At 48.8% G+C, this 21,611-nt stretch overlaps 1 protein-coding gene across 8 annotated transcripts in view; it reads left to right on the top strand.

Annotated features, from left to right (window-relative positions):
* Positions 1-21,611, top strand: part of BABAM2 (BRISC and BRCA1 A complex member 2) — a 343,218-nt gene extending 321,607 nt beyond the window's left edge. For all 8 annotated transcript variants that reach the window (XM_039887509.1, XM_039887506.1, XM_039887507.1 and 5 more), the window contains one exon: positions 21,298-21,611. In XM_039887509.1, the coding sequence (XP_039743443.1) occupies positions 21,298-21,377 (80 nt within the window). In that variant the 3' untranslated portion in view covers positions 21,378-21,611. The remainder of the gene's footprint in view (positions 1-21,297) is intronic.

Genomic DNA, 21,611 nt, shown 5'->3' with positions numbered 1-21,611 from the left:
CATCTTTTCCACAGGCCCTCCCTCCGTCTGTGTTCCTGCTGTCCTTTGATTGCATTCCTTGCCCCCTGTGAGGGCTCTTTCAAGGACTGAACCTCCCCCATCCATCCTGCTTTCTCAGTGGAAAACAGGGTTAGGGTTTACTTTCTGGTTTCGGTCATGCACGCCAGAAGAAGCTGCTCGTGGAAAGAATAACTGTAAGGTCAACTCATCTTTGTCGGGGAAATTAACTCAATTATGCTATTGTAAGAGCTACTGAGTGCTCAGGCTTGGGTTCTAATTATTCCTCTTAGCCACTGGGAAAATATTCGTGATAACCAAGTATAACCAAGTGTAGCTACTTCCTTGTTTGTGAGTTATAGTCATGTATTTTCCTTCTTGGAAAAATAGACGGGCGTCTTATAGAGTCAGAAAGGAAAGGGTAGAAGAGTTGGTTTTGGATTTTTTTCAGTCTACCAAAGTAGAAACATACACTAATGGAATCAGAGTTGCCTTTCAACTGTTGGAAGAGGAAACATGCAATAAGTAAAGAAAATGCAAAGAATAGTGGCCTGGGAGTTAGGAGACCTGGATCTCATCTGGGCGTCATTATTAATTCTCTGTGTGATCTTGGGAAAGACACTTCACCTTTCTTGGCCTTAGTACCCTCATCTGAAAGTACCGGGCTATTAGCCGATGATCACCAAACTCTCATTGATTTCTGGGATTTTAAGTAATAATTGTGTTTAAGGTAGTTTAGCATACTTTTTTGTTCATGTTGGAAAAAATCCATCTCTGTTGCCAGAGGTCAGACACAAATTGAAAACATTACTAAATGGAATTAAGTACACTATGTACGTGGTGCTTTCTTGTACAACCCGTATCTGATATTTATAGAACACTTCAGTTGAAGAACGTGCACACATATGCCCCAAACACACTCCCAGTAAAATAATTCTAGATGTAATACATTTTCAAATGTCAAGTTAAAACAGCTTCTTGGGAATTAGGCTTGACTGTTCAGATGTGCGTGTTGGGTTCTGACAGGTGCCGCCAGGGCTGCTCGGGGCTGTCATGTGTGATGTGGAGTCCAGCCAAGGCAGGAGGGCCAAGTGCTTGTTTCTATCACTTCTCATTAAGGCATGAATTCTAGAAAGAAAAAAAAAAAGGGCAGCATCAAAGAGCAATCAGCCATCCACTCTGTGTACGTCATTAATGACAAGCAGAGGCCTTGCTTCTGCAGAAATGGGATTCTGTCTTGTCTGTTGTCAGATCATGCAGCACAGGGGCCACCTGTGAAAATGAACTAAATTCGTGACTTAAAATAGAAATAGGTGAGCAAAAACAGGAGCAGATATTGGGGCAGTTACCACTACTCCGTTGACCTGCGAATTCCACAGCCAATAGCAGAGGTAAATTGTGTGACCATGCAGAAATGCATCTGGGAAGGTCATTAGGGGCCAGTCTCAGGACATGGAACATTGAAGGAACCTTAGAGATTATCTAGAACAGCCAAGATTGAGCATGGTAAGCATTAACCATTGTGGTGGGGATTAAATGAAATAATTCGTGTAAAACCCTTAACACAGTGATTGGCATAGACTTGACATTCATCATTTTCATTTCCTGGAAGAACTCGTACAAGGCCATACAGTACCAAGATTAGAACCCTCTGCCCCTGATCACTGATCCATGGCCCAGCCCAAGCTACCTTTGACCTCTTACCTTTACTTGCCTGTTTCCTGTTCCCTTGCTCACGTGGGCAGCATAGTGGAGTCAAGGGCTGGAGGTTAGCGTTTCTGCATGCACGTACCCATCCACCTACCCGTGGGGTGGCCTGGCATGGGAGCCTTCTTCCTAGTGGCTCAGCCTGGAGGCTGAGGGCTGCTGTGGCCACGGGGAAAGCCCAGGGTATTCTGAATAGAAATAGCTCTTCTGAGAGTATACAGACCTGGCACTGAGTACCTTCAAGGGGAGGTAAACATTCCTGTGGCCGAACTTATTACTAGAATCAACATGCAAAAGAAGAAAAGGGATACTGTAATGGAGTAGGCCAAAGAGAGACAGTGCTTCATAGCTGCCTCCGCACCAGCAGGGAGGCTGCACATTGAGAAGAGAATGAAAAATTCCAGTGACTCTTGTCTTCCCAGACACACAGAACCTCTGGTGCTTAGTCACGCCTAATGGAAAATGGAAACCAAGAAAGCAGAAGTGAGGCTGGAGTGGTGTAGGGTAGTCATTAATCCATAGTCACTTCTGAGGAGAAAAGGTGGTTGTGTGCCCTGGCTGGTCAGGACCAAGTTGCCAGGCAGAGACGCCATGGCCGTCAGGGAAACAGTCTTTAGGACAGCCGTGATTATAAGAGTCAGTGGTTTCTGCAAACATTTAAGAGCTGTATATACTATATGCAGAGTATGTGCACGTGCGCACACACACACACACACACACACACACAGGTTGCTGCTCTCCAAGTGTTAAAACTCATCCACCCATTTCGAAGAGCCCCAACTACAAAGCCCGCTGATTGATTTTTGGAACAGTCCATCCATCAGCGGTTGAGATTCCATTCTGACAGTGGAGCCATCCACGGTATTAACTACGCAGTCCACTGAGTGCAAGTCAGAATTGCAGAGCAGGAAGCTCTGTAGCTCTTCTAAAAATCACAACTGAAGTTTAGAAAATCAAAATTTTCCATTATTGATCATTTTGGGGATCAGATAATCCATAAACTGTCATCATGCCAGGTGTCCAGAAAAGTAAAATTTGGGGCACATATATGTAAAGGCAAGGAGGCTCTGTTGTTTTTATGAAAATAAATAATAACGAATCGTCCAGTCCTTACTGAGCATCTAATAGATGGTAATAATGTGTATTGAGTACGTATACTGCACCAGCACAGCTGTAAATGCTTTACATATTTTAACTCCTGTCATTCTCATAACAACCCTATGAGATTACACCTATTTTACAGATTATGGAGCTGAGGCCCTCCAAAGTGAAGTGACTTGTCCAAGGTCACAGAGTAACTTAGCGCAGGAACTGAGAATCTGCATCAGGTTTCCCAACTTTTAGACTGGCATTCTACCCTTATAATGCCTTGCCTCTCTTCCTCCGATTGATTGCCAAGCAGCTGAGCCCAGCTGTCTGTTTAGAACTGATGTCTCTGGGCTTTCTGCCTTGGATGGCACTCAGGTCTGGCGGGCCCCAGTGTGGATTTGTAGTGGCAGCCACTCTGATTAGGTTCTACCAAGATCACCAGCATTTTTCCCATTCATTCATCCATTCATTCAGCAAATGTTTATTGAGTTCAAAGTAGTTATCAGCACCATGTTCAGTGATATGTGGGGTAGAGTCCCTCCCTTCACTGAACTAGAAGTGATGAAAATTCTGTATAAATAACTCTCTCGTAAGATAGAAATATGTGCCAAGTGCAGGTGAAATGCAGTGGGAGTCCTGAGGAAAGGGTATGATGTCTGATTCCTGAGACTGAGGGAGCTGCCATTGGAGGATGGGTCAGCTCCGAGGTGCAGAGATGGAGGAAGGACGCTCCTGCCAGAGGGGACAGAGTGCGCAGAGGCCCAGGAGCCGAGAAGCCTGGGGTGACAGGAGGCAGATAGCCAGGTTCCGCAGGGTGGAGGGAACGTGTGCCCCGGAGTCAGACCAACCAGGATGCAGATCCTGGTTCTACCACTTTCTCGTAGTATTTCCTTAATTCTGTAGACACTGGTTTTCTCATCCGTGCAGGAGGGTAGCAGTCCCCTCTCGCAGGGCATCGTGACTGTTAAATGCAATAATGGTTGTAAAATCTCAGACATATTTGTGGTGTTCAGCGAATGGTAACTGTTGTTAATGTTTGGAACACTATCAAGGAATGTTTGTCTTGGGGCCTTTCGCCCCTTCTTTGCCACCTCAGTGCCCAATGCTTTCAGAGACCCGCTCTTGTTCTCCAGAGTTGGGTTGCCAGTTTAGCAATTGAAAATACAAGATGCCCAGTTAAATTTGGATTTCGGATAAACAACAGATAATTTAGTATACGTATATCCCATGCAGTGTTTAGGACATCATTATACTAAAACATTGTTGTCGTTTATCGGAAGTTCAAATTTGTGGGCATCCTGTGTGGAGGAACAGCTCAGCAGTCGGAACAGTCTGTCTGCCTGTTTGGGGAAGGAGGACTCGTCTGCCTTCCAGTCTGCCCTCTCGGGCAGCAGAGGCCGGGTGCACGGCAGACGTTGGCAGCGCCTTCAGACCCCTCCCTGGGCAGAGGCGGTAAGTGCTGACACGCTCACCGCGTGTGTGGGGGCGCAGCGGGGGAGGATGTCTCGTGCCCGTCTTCACGGACCTGTGGCCCTCTTCCTTCCGAACATTCTCGCAGACAGTCGGCAGAAGGGAGAGAGCCTCGGTGCTCTGTAACTGGTGTCACGGAGTAAGAGCAAGCCCTCTTTCACTGGGTTTCTCCCAGGAACTGTAGCCGTCCCTTGTGCTGTGAGTGATTTGAGGCGGCCAAACAGGCGTGATGGGAGCTGACCAAATTCTCCCCACACTGGCGAGTCTGAGGATCACAGTATGGGAGCTAGAAGGACAGTCCAGCTGCCTCACTTTGGAAGTGAAACAAAGAAGACCCAGAGGAGGAAAATGCACTGCCCAAGGTCACACGGCTATTCAGAATTTGAGTCTGAACTTGAGTCTGGGTCCGCTGCATTGGGTTCTTCAGTAATAACCGAGGGCGTCTGAGAATTCCTAGCACACTGGTTGGTTGATTTTTGAACATTTTCTCTGTATTGCTTGGTATCGGTGGTCTCCAGATCCTCACTTGCCTGCATGTCCTTTGGCTTCATGCTTCACTCACCCTGTCCTTCAGGCTGAGTCTCCTAAGCTCCTAGGAGCAATATCACTGCTGGCGGGGAGTTCATGGCACTTTCTAAGGCCAGCTTAATCTTGGCCCTCCCCATCAGTGCCTCCTTGCTGATCTCTGCCCCACCCTGACCAAGTATTCTGCTATTGAGATGGAAAAATCCACCTCAGAGCAGATGGCTTTTAACCTCAGTTTCAGAGAAATAATTTGCCCACATAACATGAGGTGAAAATTAAAACAAAGCAGGGCATAGATTTGAGCAGAATAATGCCCTTGGGCTTAAGAATGACTTTGGCCTATTCTGCCCAGACTAGAATGATTATCTGGCTGCCAGAGAGTTCTTAGAGGAATCACTTTATTAATGGTATCACTGGAGAGATGGTATTAGCCCTAAGACCAGCTTTATCTGCACACACTGAAAGCAAACTTGACTGTGCAGGCAGAGTTGGCCCACGTGGAAGCCCAGGGCAGCGGTCATGGGACCTTCTACTCTTTTTATTTTCTTGTTCTTGCCACAACCTGTCATGAGACCAAGAAAACTTGTTTTGAAAATGCTTGACAGCAAAACAACCTGTTCTCAGCCCTGGACAAGAGGGTTTGTCCTCTCTGACCATTTACGTACTGTGAGATGTTTGACTAGCTGCTGACTGGAAAAAATGAATTTGCTGTTTTCTTCTCATATTGTTCACAGGCAAGTGCCAGTGGCTTTCCAGGTCCTTGTTTCTCCTTTTTACCAGCCCTTCACCAGAGACATTTTAAGACTGTGTCTGAGTCCAGCTGAGTCCAACTGAACATTAGCAACATATACTTATGAGGCTATAACTGATGGTTACATCTCTGTGTGTTGTCTTTCCCAGTCCTATTAGATTTTAATCTGCGATTTTCCACTTGCATTTTGGCCCTCTCTGGTGAAGTTAAATGTGTTAGTCAAAATCTCCAGTGATCCCAGTAGCTAGTTTGACCTTCTGTGCTGGTGGCTCAAAGGCTGGCAGTAGCATCTCTGTTCCCCCCACCAACCCATGCAGGTCTTGGTCCTGGATGGTCTTGGGTGGGACCTCTGACTGTAAAGGGATCACTTTAAACCTCCTCTGCAAATTGAGGGTTGTACTAGATTAAGAATTGCCAAACAATAACCTGAGAGCAAATATAGCCAGCTGCCTGTTTTTATAAAATTGTATTGGAACATAGATACACCCATTCATTTACATATTGAGCATGGCCACTATCACTACAAGGACAGAGCTGAGTTGTAGGAGACAGAGTATATGGCCTGCTAAGCCAAAGACACTTACGATCTGGTCCTTTACAGAAAAAGTTTGCTGATCCCTGGACTAGATAATCTTTAGGGTTTTCAGATCCAACTTTCTATGACTTCTGAACTTATGGCTGTTCTTTTACAGGTGAGGCTCCTGAGCTGACTAGTAAGGAGCTGAGTAGGGGGGGGCCTCTCTCTGCCCTACAGTAGTCACAACACAAAGCATACTTTCAGATTGTTGAAATCCACAAAGGGTAGGGGCTTATTTTGCTGTATTTTCAGAGTTTACTTTGCTAATGCCTGTATTTGTTCATTGGTCTGCTGGCTCTGCATCCATGGTGCCTACCAGTTTTGGAAAGAAGGCACCCCCGCTGTGTAAGTCTGACTGTGTAAGTCAGTTGCATGGTTCAGAGTGGGACACTCATTTGTACCTACAAGGAAGAAAATGCCGGTTTGTCTGCTTGATAACCATGACAGCAAAGGGAGCCAGATGCTTCCTTGAGAACCTGTGTGGCTGCCTGAACTCGCTCCCCCCACCCCCTGTCTGTCTGTGTTTGCCTTAGTCTCTAAGTCTGAGCAGTGGGATGAGGCAGAAGTAGCTCAAAGTGGTAGGGTAGGTAGGTGGCTCTGGTGCGAAAAACAGGAATGGGGCCTGAAGATGCCTTAAAAATGCAGAGACTAGGAAAGAACCAATCTTTCTGATCTTTTTCCCCCAGTGCCAGTCCAAACAAGGTTCTAATGTATAAAATCTGCATCCTAGTGGCACGCATTCCAGACCTGCGTTCTAGATGCATTTATAAGGAATCCAAGGCATAGACTTGGACAGTCCTCTTATCAGGGCCCCCGGGCCTGTAAAGAACTTTTGTACAAACTAGAAAGAAGTACCCGCTTTGGGTTGGTGCAGAGTTCTACTAATAGCTTTGGAGACGAAAAATATGCCCCTTTCTCCGGACACAGAGTCCAGGGGGAGCGCACAGCTTGGTGAGCGGAGCAGGGGCCAGATTTTAGCCCCCACTTGCTCCTTTGGCCTGACAGCTCTGTGTAGGGCAGATGCTGCGCTCCTCAACGCAGCAGCCACTCCCGATATCTGGTATCCTAGAAGTCTCTGAGGTCCTTTCATAGGGGCCTTGCTGGCCAACGACAGGTTAACTCTGCTTGGCTTTGGTTTTTGAGACCACAGCAGCTCGGGCCGGGCCTTATAAGCAGTGCTGCAGTACAGGGGGGTCTCGGAGTCTCAGGGCTAGAAGATGGGTGCCCCATGGCTGGGAGCACAAAGACTTGGTCCTCTCCCGTCAGGCATTACAGGCCCTGGTCTAGTTTAGGACCTGGCTCTTCTCTGCCCACTTCTGACCTAAAACTGGCTTGGCTTAAGGAATGCAGATGATATTCTACAGCTATATCTCAAAGGTAACACGCTAGCAATACAGAGAAATGTGCTAAGAGGTCCAGAATAGACAAGCTCACAGTGGCGGGAACTGACCTCACTCCCGAGGCATCGGGTTACACGTCGCCCAGTGTGTGATATCCTGCCAGGACACCCCTCCTCTGCAGGGTGTTTTGTCAGAATGATCTTGAGAAGATTGTTATGAATTCTCCATGGGTGTGATGACTTTGTGGTCAGATCTGATTTCTACCTCTTAACTCACATTGGATTGTATTCGAGCCAGTCATGTGAGCAAATTTTGAAAGATTCTCAACCCACCCTTCTTATTTTGCATCTGTCAGCAGTTCCCAGTATTTCAGAGGCTGGAAGATTGGAAAGAAAGAGGCTGGGAGCCTACAGTCGCCAAGGACTCAATTTCTACTTCCTGTCTCCTTTCTTGGTTCTGAAAGGCTGCTAGGAACAAGAGGGAATGTAGTTTGTCACTATTTTGAGCCCCTAAAATATGCAGAGCACATTCTAAGTTAGAATCCTATAGACATGAGCACTTCTCTCTGTGCCCTAGAAAGACGTGACAGGGAGGATGGAGGGTGGCAGTGGGCATAGTGCCTCCGAACCCGGTAGGGAAGGCTGATGGGAGCCCAGTGGAGTCCACACTGGGGAATAGCCCTATATGCTAGCATGGGACCGAGAAAAAGAACTCTTCCAGTTAGCAAATGTTTCTGATTTTAAACGCTTACTACTCTAAGTCACCCAGCTGATGATAATGCCCCTCACTTTTAGCTATAGATGCTAGGGCCAGACATGGGCTTGGGAGCAGCAGGGCCCTTCTAGTGGAATGTGGATGCTTCAATGTCATGCCTTCCTACTCCAAGCCCATGCCCACAGAAGGCACAGAAGACCCTCCAGGGCTGGCAGACCCTCCAGTGGGCCTAGAATCAGGGAGGGGTGATCATTTTGAGCTCTGGCTCGTATCCAGATCCCACTCTGCCTTTACCATGTGCCTCTATTTCATACACATGATTGTTGCTTGGATTAAAATGAGGCAATTGTAAAAATGTATTATAAACTATCAAATACCAAGTATGAAGTTAGTTCATTTACTCATTTGACAACTATCGAATGCTTACTGGGTGCAGGTACTATTTAGGCAGTGGTCCCAGATGTCCAGGTTCCCTCATTAAACAGGAGCCATTCAATAAATGTTTGTGGAATTAATGTGACACAGGAGTTCCTCCGAGTGTGTGTATGTGGCTGTGTGAAGGGAGTGGAGGGTGGGAGGAAGTGAAACTAACATGGTTTGAGGTCTTAGCGTGTGTGCCTGACACAACAACCCTGTGAGTCCTATGGGCCCATCGGAGAGAAATACATGAAGACTCGGAGTAACTTCCCGAGGCACACAGGCACTAAGTGACAGAGCCATATATGAATTCAGTTCTCGTGGACTCCGAACTTTGTGTTCTTTCCTCTGAATAGGGTAGGAAAGGTTGCAGGGTGTCCTCTTTGCCACAGAACGACACTAGCTGGTTCCATCTCTAATCCATTTTTCTTCTCTCAAGAATCTCGCAGTCAATGATCCAGGCCAAATCCAAGTCCAAAATGATCACCCCTGATTCTAGGCCAGAAAGCGGGACTCATGGGAAAGCAGAAGGAGGTTGGCTCCATCACCACAAGCCAAACCTCATGCTCACAAATTTGCAGGTTTTAGGAAAACAACAGCTTTTGATCCATGCTCAAAATTCTTTCCATGGTAAGCCACTGTGAGAAACATCTCACCCAAACAATGTATTCTTGGCAGCGGGAGGGTAGGCCTTTCAAACATACAGCTACCAGCGAGGACCCAGAATCATTCGAAGGAATCGTTGGTTTCCCCAGAAGACTTAGCCTTTTGAAATAAATTTTCAAATGATTTCATTTGCCCCTCTGCCCCCACTTCATCCTGAGGTCTCCCTTGCCTCTAACTCCTCGGAGAAGAGGATGATCATGGAGCTCTTGTCCTCATGTTGGTTTTCAGCTCAGCATCAATGCATTCTTTTCTCAAGTTTAGCACCAAATATTTATCCTAATAAAGAAGGGTGAAAAAAAGGAAGAAAAGAGAAAAGAACTAAAGAAGTTATTATCTGGCTTGGTCTCCACAAAGCCATCCCTGCGATTGGAAGCTATTGCCTAGACTTAAGAATAGATTTAAGAAAGAAGGATATTCATTCAGTCAGTCAGTCAGTCAGTCAGCAGAAAACTAGGGTATTTTTGTGTCACTGAGGTGCAGGCCCTAGAAATGAACACAGAAGCCTCTAGTGTCTACACCAGATGAGGGAAAAGTCTAAAGAGCTACATTTAGAGCTGGGCAGACCCAGGCCCCCCAGACCCAGCAACACCCAGGGACTCCTGCCCATAGTGCTCAGGAAGGCGGCCTGGTCTTGGGGCCTAAAACACGTAGTGGAGGCCTCAGCTGCCTCCGTCGAGTTCACAAGTCTTCACTGAACCTCAGCAAGTGTGAGCCACCAAGCTCCAACCACAGCTGACCACAGAAGCAGACAACATGTGTACAAGAGACATCAATCAGCAACCAACTCTTGATAATTTAGGTAGGATTATTTTGTTCCAAAAGGCAAAACTAAGACCCAGGGGCCAGATTTCAGTTTGGGAGAAGGAAGATCGTAATTGTTAGAAATGCCACTAAGGAAGAAGGCGTCAGAATACTTTCCCTCATGAAAGGGGTTCAGTCAGAGCCGGAGGATCGTGCCTCAGAAATGCTGTTAGGGCAAGTGCGGCCTGGGACAGGGTCCTAAGATCTCTTCCAACTGTGTGTGTCTCTGATTAGCACCAAGTGAGTGGCTCAGCAGTTCATGCTACAGAGCGTCAGAGGCAGCACAAATGACCGTGGGCTGAGGTGGCGGTGGTAGGCTCTGCGGAAGGCCTTAAGTTCATGCCAGACCTGGAGGGTGTGGAGGTTTGGGGTAGATAGAGAGGCCCTCGACATGTTGCGTGGTTCAGGAAAGTACCCTTTACCTGCAAAGTATAGGGACTCCTACTTAGATGGCTCCTAGAGTTACAAAGGGAAATTAATTATTGTTTGTGATACACTTTAAGATTCCCCCGATGAAAGACCTTGTATAAATGCAAATTATTATTATTGTTATTAGAGGCGCTAGCCATCTGGCCTGCCGGATACTGCCCTGGTGTAGCTCAGAGCAAAAGAAAAAAGATGCTCAGGTGGAAAGTTAGCTCTGGTTATTCCAGAGCAATTGCAGTAAGAAAGAGCAGCCAAGGACGGCTTGACCCAAGACTGTGAAAGTGGAGCCAGCTGATTCCAACTAGGGTCAGCCTGAGCTCTCTGCTCTCGGAGTCAGATGTCTTTGTTTCCCCCGGAGGTCGGGGCCCTGCTCAGATTTATTCTTTGACCCCTACAGGAACCAACCCTTTATTAGCAGAGGAGCTAACCATGAATGAGTGAGTGTTTGTTTGTCTGCTGGTCTGAAGGATGGAAGGAAGATGGCCAGGGTGGATGCTGGCCATCCATTCTGGGGGTCCTAAGTCAGATCTGGAGACAAAGGGGAGATACATAGAAACCTCAGACATGCACAGTGCCTCTGAGGATGCCTATTAAGGCTCTTAAGGGAACCCCTCTAGCAAAGCACAGGGAGAGGTCACTTGTTAATTACTGCTTTCACTTAAGAAACTCTGGCTAAAGTGGTTGAATTGATACCAAAGCAATAATAAAAATAATGGATAACAGTATATTAGACCTAGAAGTGAACTCAGAAGCCATCCCTTCACTTTACAGATGAGGCATCTGGGTCAGAGAGGTGAAGTGCTCATCCAAGGTCACATAGCAAGTGAAAAGCAGAGCTGGGATCACAACTCAAGCCTCCCCATTTCTGTAATGTTGGGCTCAATTATGTTGGGGTAACAATACCTCCCACGTAATAGCGCTGTCCAGACATAGTACTGCTCAGCAATCCTGAGGAATTTTAAGATGCCAAATGACTCCGTGTTAGAGGAACCTTCTGGGTTCCCTTTGCTCTTCTGGCTCATTACTTAGAGCGCGTTTATGGTGCCTCTGTGTGTACCTGGTGGGTCGCACGTGCCCTTCTCGCGCTTTCTTTGCTTTCTCCCGGACACTCAGCCTCATTCTCCTAGGGTGCGTTAGCACTACCGGGAACCAGATGGGCAGGCAAGAGTGAAGTCAAGTTCATCCCTTTTGTCCTTTGTTATCACAGTCATAATTCTACTGAAAAGCCACCCAGTGTAAGTCCTTAGGTGAGGGATAAAGACACTAGTCAACACCTTTGTACACACAAACCTGAAAGAGGGAGGACCATTCAGGGGATTCCTAAGGATAAGTGTAGGTGTAATGGGAGTTGGCGGTAAGTAGCTCTCGAGATTCATGACTGGGCTGTTGGCAATTCCATTTTTAGTGGAGGGGACTGAAATACAGCTAAGATGTTTGGGAGGGGGAAAGTCACCACCAAATCAAGAAACTTTAGACATCATCTGTCTCACTCCCTCATTATGAAGCTGAGGAATGGGAGGAGTGATTCACCGTCATGCAGCGGATGGAGAGGCAGAGCCCTAGACCCCCGCTCCACTGCCAGGCTCTTTCCACTGGGAATAACGGTGGTGTGGAAAGAATGTGCACTTTGAAGTTGAGCGGCTCAGGAATCAGAAAGCGCATAGCCACCTATTAGATGTGTGATCTTAGAAGAGTTACTTTGCATCTCTGAACTGTAAATGTCTCATTGGCAAAAAGAGATAATATTTACCAGGTCGCAGGCCCATTAGGAGGAGTAAATTAATAAAGATGAAAATAAATAGCATGCTGTCTGGCAGGTAGTAGGCACCTCCCTTGCTTTATACTCCTGGCTCCTAGACTTTTACCACAATGCTAATCCAGTACATGTAACTGAAACAAGTTTCACGAAACAAACGTGTCTCCTTGCCACACGTGATGCACTCTGTTTTTATTGACTTTAATTTTAATACTGGTCAGGACCCACTAAATTGGTTTCACAGCACACTAATGGATTACACCCATCATTTGAACAAGCCTATTTGATACCATGTGTGGATATCACTTATCCACATTGTATGTATGTTCCTCCTTTCTGTCCGTCCTTCCCGCCCTCCCTCTCTGTAACTGGTGCACAGTGCAGGGCCCTGAGCTGGTGCAGAGCAGAGCGAGCCCTGGGGACCAGCAGGGCAGGTGAGCTCTTTCCACCCTCTGCCATGCACCTCATCATGATCAAGAAGACCCATAAGGCCTTCCACCTGCCAAAAGTTCTGCCTCCTCCTGCCAGCCTGGAACTTCCCCCACGTGCCAGCCCAGTTCCTATTGAGGCATCTGCACCGGCAGGGATGGTAGGCCTCTGGCATCCTCTCCCATTGAATAATTTCTTTATTTGGAATTGCTGCTTTTCCACCTGTGAGCTCAGAGAGCCAGGCATCTGGGGAGATGATTTCAGCCGCCAGGCGGGGGTGATTAGAGTGAAAAGAAGAGGAACCATGGCCATCCTTCCTGCCCCTCCCCTAGATCTTCAAGGGGCCTCTGTGAGCACTGAGCTAGGAGGGCGAGTACCCAGAGTGCTGGAGTGACCAAACACTGCCCAAAAGGCAGCGGGCGGGGGCCCGAGCAGCATGATGCTGAGAGTCCAGTGGGAGAAACCAAATTTATAACCAAGCAAACACTTAAAAGCCCCAGAGAAACTGTCTGGAGAGGAGAAGATAGTTTTATGTCCCAAAGAATCGATCTCCTGAGTGTTGTCTCAGTCCTTTGGGGGTCTGGCAATTTCCTGTGGAGGCTGATGCCTGGCAGTGCTGAGCATAAGCCTTGAGGCAGCATCCCCACCAGGGTGTAACTTGGGGTCTGGATCCCGCACTGGCCAAGACCAGTGTACAGGCAGCTCAGCTGGAACCCTGAGCATTTCCTCTTTGAGGTCCATCCTTTGGTTTTTCCCCTTTTGCTGACTAAGTAGGGGAGGGGTAATCTGTGACCTTGGTGGTGACTCACTGCCATCAGACAGGCGACCAGCTCTCCCCAGCAGTTCATCACAGGTGGGCTACAGATTGAGCAGAGGACTTGAGGGGCCTGCTGCTGAGGTACTTGCCACCTGAGGCACTCCAGACAGGTGGAGATGGGGATACAAGCTGAGCACAGGGCTCCACATTCCTTAGTTCTCTGCACCCAGTACCTGACTTCAGCCCAGCCAAGTGTACCCCATCAGGTGTACCCCATCAGGTGGGCCCCAGCCAACTCTGGAGAAAGACCTTTGATAATAGCTGTCATTATTATATGCCATATGAAGGGGACCATCAACTTCTCTGGCGTTCAGTTTTCCCTTCCCAGTAACGATTAGACTATATGGCCTTTGAGGTTTCTTTCTGTTACAAAATTCCATAATTCTAATGTACATCTTTAAATCAGCCACATGTTTATATTAATTTGAGAAATATTTATTGAGGGGCTGCCTTCCTCCTCTGGGCTCCGTCTCTGTGCGCACGCATCTACCATATCCCAGCCACTCTCCCACACCCCACTAGAAGCTCCTTGATGGCAAGACCCACTGACACGTTCCTCTGGGATGCACAGAGACGGAGCCCAGAGGAGGAAGGCAGCCCTGTGGCTGGGGAGGGCTCGGCAGCCCATGAGGACTCCTCTGTCGCTCCATCTCGTTTGGCTGCCTGGCCCCCTCCTGTCCTCCTCCGCCTTCTCGTACACTGCACCAGGGGCTGCCCAGGGAGCAGGGAGCAAAGCCTGCAGTTGCAGACGCTGACTGTAGGCTGCTCTGGCCCGAAGGAACTGGCCAGGCTCCAGAGGGCCTCCTTGGAGCGCCTCAGAAGGAGAGAGAACCACTAGGTAATTTTGATCATTTTAGTAAGCATTTAAAAATACCCTATGATTTAGAAGGAGCCAGATTTCATCCCAATACTTTGATGTCTAGAAATGGATCCCAGTTGGTTGTTTGTTGAAGTCCTCCTAAATAGCTTTCGCTTTAATTCAACACATACTGAGACTACAGCCTCGGCCGTCTTACAGTCGAAGAGCCCGAGCTGTATAAGCCATCGTCTAGTCACCAATCTCAGCATCTCAGACTCAGGGCAGACCGTGGCTGGGCCTCAGGTTGGAGGCCCTGTGTGCCGTGGAATACAGTAGAGGGGAGATTTCAGCTGAAGGCCAGGGCCACTGCCTGATGCTGTGAGCGTGTGATATTTTGTTCTCAATATAATATCAAGCCTTTGCATCTCAAGTGTATCAATTTTCTTGTTTTGCAAGTTCGGACCCCCTAAAAACGAAGCAGGCCTGCCACAGGGTTGGCTCCTTTCGGGAGACTGTACGTGAGCCAGTCACAACCACCGGTTTGTTCCTGAAGCCCCACCAGAGAGCCAGGCCGCCATCGCCCGGGGCACCGCTCCAAAATAAGCTCCCGTAGCGCCAGTCACTTGCTCACCAGGGCACCCAGAGTTGGGCGGGCAGTCTTCACAGTGGCCTTTGGAGAGTTGGGGTGAAGGGCACTGAAGTAGAACTGGTCTCTTTGTAGAGATCCTATTATGAGGGGTGACCCCTTTGACACGGGGAGAGTAACCCCAAATGAGTCAGTATTTACAGTGGCCATTCAGGACAATGAGGACAAGGCAAGACCACAAGGAATGATTAGCAGGACTTGTCTTACACTATTTACAGGACTACTTTGATTTTCAGACCACAGTCGGTTTGCATATGACTGATTGAAAACATGTGCCAGTTGAAGTCACAGCTGCAGAAGAAAACTGGAAAAAGAAATGAGCCTTAGATGTTTTGGAACTTGCCTCAATTTGCCAAAATGAATTCTGATTTGATTTACATGTTCTTGGTTTCCTGACAATGAGGGTCGTGTCCCTGAGCCACTTCTCCCGCCCCACCCCACCCCACCCCACCACCCACCACCACTGGCCTGACTCTGGCAAATGTCATAAGGCTCATCTTATGCTTGCCCAAAGAAAAGCATTTTTGAATTCCAGAAAGAGCCTACTTTTGGTCCAGTTTTGGAAGAAAGCAATTATTTAGGCTCTTGCAAAATAAAAAGTCCTAAGTAAATGAGGCTAACGGCAGCAAGGTCCCCTCCCCGTGCTTGTGCCCCAGTGGGAAGACGTGCTCCAGTGGCACTAGGATCAGGGTGACATTGAGCAGGTGTCTTAACTCACTAAGCTTGGTTTCTCGCCTGCAAAGTGAGAGCATGGCTCCTGTCACACTCGACAATGAACTGGGGTGAGCACCAGCTGTGCACGCCTAACCTGCCTCGTGTGGTTCCTCCTCTTTCCCCAGAGGCCCTAACCTCTTTGGGCTTTATAGTTCCTGTTTTTTGTTTTCATTTTCTTAAAGTTGTATTGATTCAGATTTTCAGATGTTGATTTCATGGATTTTTGTTCTTTTGAAAAGAGCCATTGAATAAATAAAAATTATAATTCCAGGAAGGAAAAACCCTGTTGATGAGACCTTGTTGAACAAGGTTTCTAACTGCCTTCTCCCCAGGGCCTCTGAGCACGTTCCTGACGGTTCCCTGTCGTAACTTTCTTCAGTGCCCCCAGAGCCCCTTCCCTGGGATTGTTTCCCCTGACAGCTCCAGCCCTCTTCTCAGTGGGAGGACAGAGGGCTGGCTGAGAGGAACAGGCCTTCTGTGCTCGTAAACTGCCTGTGCTGCCTCTAAACATCTGCTCGGAGCTCTGCAGTGTCCATCGCTGACCTGTCCTGTTTGTGAAAGACAGAGAATCAAGACGCGGTCAGGTCACGTGGCTTGCTGAGGGTCCCATGGATATCTCAGAACCATAACTAGGTGGCACTTAGAGATCAAGTATAAATCTTCCTGTGACAGGTAAAGAAACTGAGTCCAAGTTCCCGATGACAAAACAAGCCAGGTCTGGACTAGAACCCACGTCTTCTGCCTCCTGGTTCAGTGCTCTCTCCACTCCCCTCACTGCCTCCCCGTTACGATGCACGCTGTCCTGAACAGAGAAAGATCTGTTTGAGGCCAGCTTCAGGACCCCATCGTGGGCAGTCAGATCCCCGTGATTCTTAATCATCATCCAGGTCACGGCTTCAGCCTACCCCTGGACCAAGCGGGAGCACACCAGCAGGTTGGGGCAGGAAGGGTGTGCGGGTGCCTCTCACTATAGAACTCGTCTTTAGACACCACAAGTGCACCACTAGCAGCTCTGGACTGGATTTGAAGAGACGCACCGTGTCCCAGTGACCTCGGCTGGGTGGTTATCCCTGAGGCCAGCTGTCTTGGTGCCTCCAACTACCTGCTTTATAAGATAAGTGGAGAAGTGACCCACGAAGCCACAGGGGAAGGAATGAACTGAGGGCAAGGACCCTAGGACCACTGTTTCCACACAGGGTCCGGCTGTCCCCACAGACTCAGCCTCTCCCTCTCAGATCCAGCTCGGTCCTTTGTCAGCAGTTGACATCTGTTGATCATCTGTTATGCCAGGTGCAGGCCAAGTGCTTCCTTGGAGCATCTCATTTAATCCTCACGAGGATTACCCTTTAAGGCAGGCGTTATTATTACCCTTTGTAGTTGAAGACACTAAAACTAAAGAGGCGAGTCATTTGCCCAAGCAATACAGTAAGGAGCCAGGCCCGGCCTTGAGCCCAGGTGTGGCTGGCTCCAGAGCCCACACTGCACCACCTATCCTTCACAGCCCATGGCCACAGGGCCCCACATCGTCAGGCTCTGCCCCCCACTTTGTAGATGTGCCCAGAGAAGAGCTTTACCCCTGGATCCAAGATATAGAAGAGCAGACTTGCTGGGCAATTCAGTCCCCAACTCCTGCTCCAAGAAGTCTGTCTGCTCTGTCCCCTACTATGCCTGTGCGCCGAGGCCAGGCCAGAGCCAATCCTCTGAGTTCACGGAAAACCTACCCAGCCTCGCCTGGGGTCAGTTCTTTTAGTTTTATTCTCCTAACCTGAGACTCTAAAATTGGACTGAGTTGTGATTTTATAAAACCCACAGCAAAAGGATTGAGATCAGTGAAGAGGGTCAGAACCTCACTTTGTCCTAAGGCATACTGAGCTCCAGTTTGCTCTAAAAATAAACTCCCTTCCCCTGTGACTAGAATGAGGAGCTTGACCGCCACGGGGTCCTCTCCCTGCTGACCGGGAAGCCTTGGCCAGTTAATGGGGAGGTGAGACCTTCCCTCGCCCACCACGTAACACACACTTTTAAAGCTTGTCATACACTTTGTCTTTGGGTCTAAGATTTTTTAAAAGGTGACAGATAACTAGTGCCAATGGCAAGATATACTCTGGACAGCTCTCCATTTTCTCCAATTAAAAAAAAAAAAAGTGAAGTAAATGAAAACAGCGCTTTAAAAAAATCTATACATGGGTGGGAGCCACGTGGTTTTCCTTTTCCACCTCTGCCCTCTCCCTTTACTGACTCGAGGATGGGCTGAGAGGCACTCGCTGACAGCTGGTAGCATCATGCCTTTAAATAGCCCTTCTCCGTGCTGCTTCCCCCCGGTGTCACGCAGTTCGCCCTGGCAGGGAAAGCCCAGGACAGGACAGGAAACTTCAGAACTTTCTGAGGGAGGAAAGAACTTGCTGTAAGATATGCTCCCTCTTGCCAAGACCTTTTGGTCTAAGGAGCTTGCGCTGTTGCAGCCACTTCCCCTAGAAGTTTCCAAGGAAAAACTAAGCTGCTCCTTCCTCCTCCCGTTGTCTCCTGTGAGCGTCACATCAGGGTGGGCTCATCCCCACTCCTCTCCACGAGGAGACAGAGCTCAGGGCTTCTCACCCCAGGTCTAGGGACCTTTCTACCCCAGCACGGTCCCCCCTCTTCATAAGGACGATCGTGGCACGGGACAGCGGGGAGGAAAGGGCTTGAGGTCCTACGTCTCAGGGAAGGCGATGGTTCAGCTGGCTCAGGACCGTGTTGAGCAAGATGTGGATGAAGGAGGGGGCTTCATCTCTCTTTCTCTTTACGCGTTGGCATAGTTTAAAGTTTGAGAACGGGTTATATTTTCTTCCTCCGTACTTGAATATTACATTTGTCTGCTTCCTGGGGCTGCTCTCCCTCACTTTGTTAAACAGCGTGTAATGGACATGGCTTAACTGCTTCCCGCAAACTGGTGGCTGTCAATAGTCACCTTAATTACAGCCCAGAGGCCTCACTGAGTGTTCTCTGTGGGCAGGCCTGTGGGGTCACCAAGAAGAGGACGTGCTCCCCGCTTTCCAGGGCTGGCAGTGCAGCCCAGCAAGCAAGATGTGAGCACATGTGACAGATGCCCTGGAAGAATCACAAAGAGTATCTATGAACGGGTAGAGAACTGTCTGGTGACCAGGGAAGGCTTGATGGGAGCAAGGACATTTGGCCTGAGCATGAATAAGACCCAAAGGTGGAAAATGGCATGTGTGGGGAAGAGCAAGTGGCCGAATCGTGGGCGGACGAGGAGAGCTCACATCCTAGACGTGCATGGGCTTTTAGGGGTCTGCGGCATGCCCCAGTTGCATGTAACATCGCAGTAGGGAGACTTACCTGCAGTGTTTCTGGGAGAGCATCCTTGGCTTTTTTAGATTCTCGAAGTGTTTGTGTGTAGGAGGGGGTGTGGTTTTACGATTCCAAAAATGTACTGGAGGAAAAGGTTAATTTTTTTTTTAATGTGTTCTGGATGGAGCCAGACAGTGAAAGTCATAGAGTGCCAGGCTGTGAGTTTGGGGAACCTGAAGATTCTCGGTTGGGTTAGTGACTGCTCTCTGAGAATTTATCTAGTTGAAGCAGAAAGGTGAAGTTGGTCTTGTGTCCAGGGGAGCAACAGGCCTCTACAGCAATTTTATTGAAAGGTAACAAGAAGGTGTCAGGAAGGAGAGGGGGATACTGGGAGGAAGAAGAACCCGCAGGATGAATTCAGCACAGGGGTCTAGGGAGAAGTAGGAACAGGGTTCCCTTACAAAAGTGCAGATGGGCCAAAGCACTTTCCAAGACCTAATACTGGGGAGCACTTCAGTTGGGACAAACATGCTGGTTTGAATAACACAGAGACATCCAGGTCAGTGTCCTGCAGGTGGTTGGAAATGTGGGACTAGAAGTTTGGGAGAGAAATGAGGGCTGGAGACCCAGACTGGCTGGTTCGCTGCTAAGGGTGGCGTAAGCCTGAGAGTAACCACGCTGTGCCTGCGCCCGAGTGCAGAGTCAGACAGGAGCGACCTGGGGAGGGTGTTCCTCTGGGGAAGGAGGTGGAGTGAGGAAGAGAGAGGAAGGAGCTCGGCGATGCTGCGTGACGTCACACAGAAGCGGGGCTTCCAGCGCAGGGAGCCAACATTTAAGTGCAGGGAGGTTTCGGAGGCTAGGACTGAGAAAGCCAGAGCAAAGGGGTGAAATTCAAAACAAGGTTTCAGGGGTCTCGGTGTTGGGGGACGGGAAGGTAGTCAGGTGTCATCACTAACTGCATTGTGCTGGGATCTAGGGTGGCCCCAGCCTGCTGAGTTGCGTGGGGCTACTCGCCCCTGCACCGAAGGATCCCTGTTTGAGTTTTCAGGACTCCTGAGCACCTTCGCTCTCTTCTAGCTGCTTCGGCTGGTCTGTCTCTTGTCCTTAAGTTAGCTCCTCGGCTCCTTCTATTGGCTGTTCTGATCTCCTGGGAGCCTGGTGCACCAAGCTTATTGGAACCATATCCTACATAATGGACTGTGGGAGGCTCCTTGGGTGAGGTACCTAAGGCCTTTGCAGTCTGGGTGACAGGTCTTCTTGGTGGCCCTTCCTAGTTGTCACGATTCTGGGTGAGCCACTTGAGTAAGGTGTGACCACTCTGATCTCGTGGGAGTCAGTGGCAGGGGAGGAGGAAGTAGGAGGCAAGCCTGGCTGACCAGGGCGTGGGGTGCCCAACCTGGCTTCTCCAGCTTCCTCTCCCTCTACTTACTTTCTCATCCTTTATCTTCTGGCAGACCTTTTGGTTCCCAGCTCACAGCTAGCCGTCCCATGCCCCCAAGCCTCTGCGTCTGCTGTGTCTTTTGCCTAGAACCCCGCAATGCCTGCTGTCTCTCCTGATTGCCCCAGACTGGTGCCTCCTGGCACCTCCACAAGTGCCCTTACCGCTCAGTATCACTTACGTGTCTGTCTCCTCCTCTGAACTAAGATCTCCTGCATGGCGGGTGCCATGTCTGGGTCATCTCAAACCCTGGCACCTCATACAGCGCCCGGCACAGAGTGGGCCCTGCACGTGCCCCTCTCCTGATGGGCGATGAAGAGCCCGCTTCCGTTCCAATCTGGGTGCCAGAAAGTCTAAACAGCAGAGGGGCACGCCCCAGATCCTGCCCCTAGTCTTTGACCGGGGAAGGTTTTCTGATGACCAGCCTGGCTTTCTTTCCAGCAGAACAAACTACATATATGTTTAGAAATAAATGTAGACCATGGGTCACTTAGAAATCCTTTTTATTAGACCCTCTTTGTCTACATGAAGTCAAAGATCCAGCTGAGTGAAAAGTGCAACCCTCGTGATACTTCAGATCACCAAAACAGCTGGGTGTTTGGCTTGGTCACACCGTGGCTTGAAGGCTTTGTCTTATGCCTGGGAAACGGCAGACGGAACCTGAGTACTGCTGTCTAATAGGATTTGGCAGCCAGGAGGGTCTGCGTACAGGCCCTTTAAATATTCATGCAAGATAACACAGTAGTGAAGTACATGTTCATCCCTTGGAAAAATCCAGAAGGTTTTGCATCAGCAGGAAGGAAAATCCAACCCAAGATGCATGAACAATAAGTAACAACTGTTCTGAGTTAGGTTGAAAGCTCTGCGTTGCACTTTTTTTCAAATTGTTTGTGCTAACCACAATTTTTTTCTCTCTCTCTTTCCCACCAGGGCTTATTTCAAAACCTTTGTCCCTCAGTTCCAGGAGGCAGCATTTGCCAATGGAAAGCTCTAGGAAACACCACTCTTGAGAGGTGGCCAGCCAGACTGTTCTGTCCACATGCGTGTCAGCACATATGGCCGTTTCCTGGAAGCCACTTGGAATGTCTTCATGGCAGTGTTTTGCTCACACAGCAGCTTTGCGTGTCCCGTCTGGAACCCAAACGAGCTGGCTGGCGGTAACCTGTCCTTGAGCCCCTACCTCTGGTCGCTCCCTCTTTGTTTCCTTCTATATATTTCTTAGTTGGAAGAAATAAAGTCACAAA

Source organism: Pteropus medius, unplaced genomic scaffold (genome assembly GCF_902729225.1).
Source record: "Pteropus medius unplaced genomic scaffold, Ma_sr-lr_union100, whole genome shotgun sequence".
NCBI classification, from domain to species: Eukaryota; Metazoa; Chordata; class Mammalia; order Chiroptera; family Pteropodidae; genus Pteropus; species Pteropus medius.
Note: the sequence above shows the minus strand (reverse complement) of the source record. Positions and strands in the feature narration are given on the sequence as shown.